The 7,981-nt window shown below is 38.0% G+C and overlaps 1 protein-coding gene across 1 annotated transcript; it reads right to left on the reverse strand.

Moving 5' to 3' along the window:
• Positions 1-4,496: 4,496 nt before the first annotated feature.
• Positions 4,497-5,885, reverse strand: LOC125157634 (protein FAM47E-like). Its single transcript, XM_047844553.1, has one exon. The coding sequence runs from the start codon at positions 5,875-5,877 to the stop codon at positions 4,645-4,647; it is 1,233 nt and encodes a 410-aa protein (XP_047700509.1). The 5' UTR covers positions 5,878-5,885; the 3' UTR covers positions 4,497-4,644.
• Positions 5,886-7,981: the final 2,096 nt, after the last annotated feature.

Genomic DNA, 7,981 nt, shown 5'->3' on the forward strand with positions numbered 1-7,981 from the left:
AGCCAGCAGTTTTGCCCACGTGTGGAGTGAGGACATTGGCCTTCTCTGGCCAGGAAGCACATCAGCAGTTCTACCTAGAATTGGTCCCCAGCCAGCATTCCAGTCTAGCCATAGAGCCCATCTTATGGCCCTACCCAAGCAGAGTGGCAAGCCAGCAACCCTATCCAACTGCAGAGCATAGCCTTTGAGCTTGCCCAACCAGGAAGCCCCTTCAGTGACCCTGTAAAGTCTTGGAAAGCACCCTATTTACCTTCTTGGCTGTGGAGCCCAGCATACAGTCCTGATTAATGGCTGAGCGCAGCTTGCAGCCTTGCCCAGGCAGGGAGCCCATTCAGCAGCAACTGTTCAGCCTTGGAGCACAGCCAGTGGTCTGCCCAATCACAAATCCTTGTCTGCTTCCTTGCCTAAAATGGTAGTACAAGTGGCAGTACCACCCAATAAGGGAACACAGCCAGTGACCCTACTTGACTGGAGATACTTGCAGAGTTTAGCCATGATCCCACCTGGCCATGGAGATCAGCTGGAAGTAAAACTGTTACTATTTGAATATGACATGATAATATATATGGAAAAAATATATATGTATATATCATAAATATTCCACACAAAAAACTGTTAGAACTAATAAATGGATTCAGTAAAGTTGCAGGATACAAAATTAATATACAGAAGTCTTTTGCATTTCTATACACTAATAACAAACTACCAGAGAAATCAAGACAACAATCCTATTTACAATTGGATCAAATAGAATAAAATACCTAGGTATAAATTTAACCAAGGAGGGAAAATATCTGTACACTGCAAACTATAAGACATTGATGAAAGAAATTGAAGAAGACATAAATAAATGCTCATGAAGTAGAAGAATTAATACTATTAAAGTGCCCATTCTACCCAATGCAATCTACATATTGAGTGCAACCCTTATCAGCATTCCAAGGACATTTTTCAAAGAACTAGAACAATAATTCTAAAATTTGTATGGAACTCAAAACTCCCTGAATAGCTAAAACAATCTTGAGGAAGAAGAACAAAGCTGAAGTATCACAATCCTAGACTTCAAACTATACTACAAAGCTATAGTTATCAAAACAGTATGGTATTGGCACAAAAATAGACAAACAGATCAATGAAATAGAATAGAGGGCCCAGAACTAAACTCACACATATGTGATCAATTGATTTACAACAAAGGAGGCAAGAATATACAACATGGAAAAACAGTCTCTTCAATAAATAGTGTTGGGAAAACTGGACAGCTACATGCAAAAAAAAAAAAATGAAACTGAACCACTCTCTTATACCATATACAAAAATCAAGTCAAAATGAATTAAAGACTTGAAAGTAAGCCCTGAAACCACAAAACTTTTGGAATAAAATATAGTTGGTAAGCTCCTTGACATCAGTCTTAGTGACATCTGTGAGGGGGAGGGTGTGACTCCAAAGGCAAGAGAAACAAAAGCAAAATTAAACAAATGTGACTACATCAAACTAAAAAGTTTTTGTGCAGCGAAGGAAACCATTAGCAAAATGAAGAGGCAACCTACTGAATGGGAGAAGATATTTGCAAATCATATATCTGCTAAGGGGTTAATATCAAAAATGTATAAGGAACTCATACAACTCAATAGCAAAAAAAATCTGAATAAAAATGGGCAAATGATCTGAACAGACATTTATCCAGGAAGACATACAGATTGGCCAACAGATGCATGAAAAGATGCTCAACATCACTAATTATTAGGGAAATGCAAATCAAAGCCATAATGAGATATTACCTCATACTTTTCAGAATGGCTATTATCAAAAAGACAAGAAATAGCAAGTGTTGGCAAGGTTGTGGAGAAGAGGGAACCCTCATACACTTTTAATGGAAATGTAAATTGTTGTAGCCACTATGGAAAACAGTATGATAGTTCCACAAAAAAAATAAATATAGAAGTACCATATGATCCAGCAATTCCACTCCTGGGTATCAGGTATCTATCCGAAGGAAATGAAAATACTAATTTGAAAAGGTGTATGCACCCCTATGTTTATTGCATTATTATTTATAATAGCCAAGATATGGAAATAACCTAAGTGTCCATCAATAGATGAGTGGGTAAAGAAGATATGGTATATATGTACAACAAAATGCTGCTCAGCCGTAAAAAAGAATGTATCTTGCCATTTGCAACATGGGTAGAACTTGAGTGTATTATGCTAAGTGACATAAGTCAGACAGAAAAAGACAAATACCACATGATTTCACTTACATGTGGAATCTAAAAAACAAAATTCAGGGTCATAGATATGCAGAACAGATTGGAGATTGCCAGAGGTGACAGGGGTTGGGAGGATGTAAAATGGGTGAAGGACATTAAGGTACAAACTTCTAGGTATTAAATAAATAAGTCCCAGGAATGTAATGTACAGCATGGGGAGTATAGTCAATAATATTATATTATCTGTGTAAAGTAACAGATTATAACTAGACTTACTATCGTGACCATATTGCAATGTAGACAAATGTCAAGTCACTGTATTGTACACGTAAAACTAATATAATATTGTGTGTCAGTTAAACCTCAGTAAAAAAAATACACACATTTGTAATCTCTGGGATTCAGGAACAGGCAGGTCTTACTGTAATTCTCTTTTATAAGTAAAGGAGAGTGAACATTATAAAGAACACCTATATGTTTGACGCTAATATATAAGCATGTGTGCATGTATTTGTACTCAAGAAAGTAATTTTCTTTTCTATATATAAAAAAAAAGGAGCTAATGCCAAGATTTGAATGGATAGTCTTTGTGACTTTGAATGGTCTTTGTGTGTCAAGAATGTTAATAAGAGTAGTCACAGAGAGGAAGACAGTAATTTAGACACTAAGAAACCTTAATGAAAAAGGAAGTAAGTGAAAGGAGAGTAGTTGATTGCAATAAGGATATGAGTGGATGATACAACCTGAGGGCTTGTTTTCCCATCTTACAAAGATGAAATATATACATATACTTCCATATACAGATGGGTTCTTTCATTATTAGAAACAGAAGTGTGCTTTAGATCCGTGCTACAAATATTTCTAGATACAGATTTACTTGTCCCATCCAGTTTTACTTATTGTTTTGGACCTATAAAGAAGTTGCTCGATGTCTTATTTTAAATGTATGAGTGAATTTTAAATTGCTATTCACAAGATGCAAAGATTAATTTCACTTGAATAGAGGGGCGCCTGAGTGGCTCAGTCATTTAAACCTCCAACTCTTGGGGCGCCTGGGTGACGCAGTCAGTTAAGCGTCCGACTTCAGCCAGGTCACGATCTCGCGGTCCAGGAGTTCGAGCCCCGCGTTGGGCTCTGGGCTGATGGCTCAGAGCCTGGAGCCTGTTTCCGATTCTGTGTCTCCCTCTCTCTCTGCCCCTCCCCCGTTCATGCTCTGTCTCTCTCTGTCCCAAAAATAAAAAATAAACGTTGAAAAAAAAAATAAACCTCCAACTCTTGATTTCAATTCAGGTCACGATCTCATGATTCTTGGGTTCGAGCCCCACATTGGCCTCTGCAAGTTATTGTAGAGCCTGCTTGGGATTCTCTCTCTCCTTCTCTCTCTGTCCCTCCCTGGCTTGCACACTGTCTCTCTCAAAATAAATACACATTCAAAAAACTTTTCACTTGAATAGATATGTGAGAATATTTGATTCTGCTGTGTAGTTTTGCACACACAGATCTGTGCACACTAGATTTGCCATGAACTTGAAGCTCCCTACTATTCTGCATCCATGTCACATGATATGGAAACATTCTTTCATGGTGAATTTTTATGAACATGTTGAAAATTTTTAAATATATTCATTTGGAAGGTATGATAAAAAACAGCATTACTAAAGTTTTACCTATAATTTTGATGAATGTTTTAAATTGTTTTTCTAACATTTATTTATTTTTTGAGAGACAGAGAGAGCACAAGCAGGGGAGGGGCAGAGGGAGAGAGGGAGACACAGAATCTGAAGCAGGCCCCAGGCTCTGAGCTGTCAGCACAGAGCCCAATGTGGGGCTCAAACTCATGAACTGCAAGATCATGACCTGAGCTGAAGTTGGACACTTTAACTGACTGAGCCACCCAGGCACCCCTTTATGAATAGTTTTCAATCTAGTCTGGGGACTTGATGCAATCCTGACAAGTGAGATAACAACTTTAGTATAAATGAAGCTAACATTATTTTGGCTGTGAACTTTAAGTTTTGCTTAACAAAATAATTGTCGTAATTATTTCCTTACAGTTTTAATATAAATGAAACTATACAAGTCTCTTTTACTTGGCACATTTATTTTGAAATTCCTTTCATATTGTAGTTGACATAACTAGGTTATTTTGTTAAGTAATTCTTTTATAGTTTTATTTTTACAAATGATATAATGATCTAATATTCGCCATGCTATAAAAATGTAAGAAGAGTATATATGAATATTGATTTCATAGTTAAAAAAATATTGATGAACCCAAGCAGAAGGTCATTGAGGAATCTTTATAGACATTAGGTGTTAAATTGACAGATGTGGAATCAAAATTGCACATGCACAGTGGAATACTCATCATGAATTCTACTTGATGTTAGAATGAAAGAGAAATCACAAAGTAAGCAGTAAGTAGAAAAATGTTTAAACATCTTCATGTGGATCTTCTTCTATATTTGGGTGCATTTTCATTACTCGTTCTATAGGAGTCTTAACAGAATCATAGCTCCATCCCTTCCTGGTAAACAACTTCTCAAGGAAGCCTGGCATCCTGTAGCCCTTGAGTTGAATGAAATCTTTAAAGGCAATTGTTCCATAAAGATCTTCAATAATATCCTTTTCAGGAACCTTCTTTCCAAAACTACCATCTTGACCTTCAAGTAAGACCTTGGGGTCAATCAAAGGTTCATCATTTATTAGCTTTTTCCACAACTTGGGCTTCAGGTACCATGCTCCATACCTCATTTTCACCCAATTGGGTTTATAAGGATTCTCTGGTGGCTGGAGTTTCTTCTCCCAATCTTTATCCTGTAAGGAGAATCTTATGCCCTCCATCTCATCTAGCCCCTTCCTGTTCTTTAGATCCATAGGAATCTGGTTTACTTTCTTCAGGCAGACCAGTTTACGGGTTAGTTTGCACTCATAGCCAAGGTCAAATTGTTTCATGATGAACTCTTCATCAATGCCCAAGTCTCCTAAAGTAGCAACCCATTTGCAGAATTTACGAACTTCTCTTGGTACTTTTCTTTGAAGAGGAGGAATTTTGAGCAAATCATCTGTGCTTGATTTCTTTTCTTCAGGAGGCACTTTGTCTGGATGTGACCCAGGAGTCTTCTTGGGAAGTTCAACTTTGGCAGGACATTTCTCACAACGCTTTGTGGGAGACTTCCTTCTTTTCTCAGTGTTCTTACAAGAAGCCCAAGTGGCCTCCAGCTTCCTGTCAGGATCCAGCACTTCCAGCACCTTTAGTAACAGGTCTGCAGGTAGATCTTTCTCCAAATCTGGGTCGAGAGCCAAGGGATGCTCAGTCAGTTGGGCCTCAATGTCCTCTAAGAATGCCTTCCGTGCTAGCTGGGCTGGTGAGAGAGTAGAAAACAGGTCTGCTTCCTTGGTCAGCTTTTTATGACTCTTTGTTGGGGCAGGTTGGGGAACTCTGTGAGTAATCACAGGGAGAAAGCCCTCCTTAGGGCTGCGAGTGATCAGACCTTTACAAGGTGGACACCCCCTTCTGAAGTCATCCAGCCCCTCTTTCACAAATATCCACCTCCGGCTGTCCAGGGAGGTGGGGAACTTCAGAAGCTTCTTCTTGTGATTTGCAAAACACTTGGAAGGTAATTTGTCTTTGTACCAGGGCTTGCAGTTCATGCCCAGGGGCATTGGTTCCAGTGGCCCTGGGGCTAACAGCCACTTCTTGTTCTCCATGGTACCTCTAGCCCCCGGGGGGCCGCCAGCTTTAGTGGTTTGTTTTCCAGTTGCTAGGAGACTTCGTAGCCAGGCACCCCCAGATTCTTCCCAGAGGGGGGTCCACGCAGTTGCCTCCTGACAGCCAGCTTTCTCCTGGGATGGGTGCCGAAACTTCATTCCTTTTTGTTGAAGGGTACTATTCCGTTATGTGGGCGTACTCCACACTTTAATAATCCATTCGCCTTTTAATGGGCCTGTGGGTTAATTCCAATTTGAGGGTATTACAAATAAAGCTGCCACAAATATTTGTGTTCATATCTTTGTACATCATTTCATTTCTCCTGGATAAACTTTAGCAGAGAGGAATAGCAGAAGCATATGATGGGTGTTTGTTTAACATTTTAGGAAACCACCTAACTTTCCCCAAGGGGATGTTTAATATTCCTTCCAATAGTGTATGAGAATTGCTCTTGGTCCACATAGTGCCCAATACTTGGTATGATTAGCCATGTTAATTTTGGCTATTCTGATAGGTGTATAGTGGTATCTCACTGTGCTTTTAATTTGCATTTCCCTAATGACTATCTGTTCATGTGCCTAGTTGCCATTTATCTCTCCTGTGGTGAAGTGTCTGTTCAAATTTTTTACACATTTTTAAATTGTATTGCTATATATCATTGAGTTATGAGTTCTTCGTGCATTCTGAATGTAAGTCCTTTATCAAATATATGATTTGTAAATTTTTCTCTCAATTTTTTCTCTCCACATATGACATACATTTTCATTGTCTTAACAGTGTTTTTCAAAGAGCAGAGTTTTGACATTTGATGAGGTCCAATGTATCAGTTTATTTTTTTATGGATTGTTCTTTTTGTATTGTATCCAAGAAAACTTTCCCTATGCAAAGGTCATAAAGGTGGTTTTCATTCTGCTAAGTTTTATAATCTTAGGTTTTACATTTAGATCTGTCCTCTACTTAAATTTGTTTTTTTTTAGGTGATGCAAAATATGGATCAAAGTTTTTATTTTTATTTTTTGCCTGTGGATATCCCATAGTTCCAGAATTTTTTTAAGAATCTTTTTTTTTTAAGTTTATTTATTTGGGGGGAGACAGAGAGAGAGAGTGCACACACATATGCCTGAGCAGGTTAGGGACCTGCAGGTTAGAGAGAAAGAGACAAAATTCCAAACAAGCTCCATGCCATTAGTGCAGAGCCTGATGTGGGGCTCAAACCCACAAACTGTGAGACCATGACCTGAGCTGAGAGCAAGAGTTGGATGATTAAGTGACTGAGCCACCAGAATTTTTTTTTTTTTAAAGAGAAGCTTTTCTCCACTGAATTACGTTTGTAATTTGGTAGGTGTAAGTTGTTCATATTGCTGTGAGTTCATTTCTGGACACTTTGCTGCTTCACTGCTTTCTCTGTATACCAATTCCACACTGTGCTGATTACCTTGTATTTTATAAGTCTAAAAATAAGACTGTATTCGTCCTTCAAGTTCGTTCTTCTTCTGCGAAGTTGTTTTGACTATTCTAGGTCTTTTGAATTTCTATAGGAATTTTAGAATCAGTTTGTCAGTGTCTATAAAAAAACCTGTTGGGATTTGAATTAGGATTTGGTGGAATCAATAAATCAATTTTGATATCTAATATTGAGTTTCCTGACCCATGAAAAAAGTCCCATCTCTCCATTTACATGTATTCTTTCATTTATCTTAGCAATATTTTGTACTTGTCAGTGCATAGTTCTTTCACATCTTTTTTCTCTAAGTTTTCCTTAATATTTTATGTTTTTTGATACTACTGTAACTAGTATTATAATTTTTATTCACCATGTTCATTGTTACTATATACAAAAATAATTTATTTTTGTGTATTGATCTTGTATCATGCAACTTTTGTAAACTGACATCAATTCTAGTAGCTTTTTTTTTTAATTTTTTTTTTTTTAACATTTATTTATTTTTGAGACAGAGAGACAGAGCATGAACGGGGGAGGAGCAGAGAGAGAGGGAGACACAGAATCGGAAACAGGCTCCAGGCTCTGAGCCATCAGCCCAGAGCCCGACGCGGGGC

This window comes from Prionailurus viverrinus, chromosome X, assembly GCF_022837055.1.
Source record: "Prionailurus viverrinus isolate Anna chromosome X, UM_Priviv_1.0, whole genome shotgun sequence".
Lineage (NCBI taxonomy): Eukaryota > Metazoa > Chordata > Mammalia > Carnivora > Felidae > Prionailurus > Prionailurus viverrinus.

Coding starts and splice junctions, on each gene's coding strand:
- LOC125157634 (XM_047844553.1), bottom strand. CDS start 5,877: ATGCCCCTGGGCATGAACTGCAAGCCCTGGTACAAAGACAAATTACCT.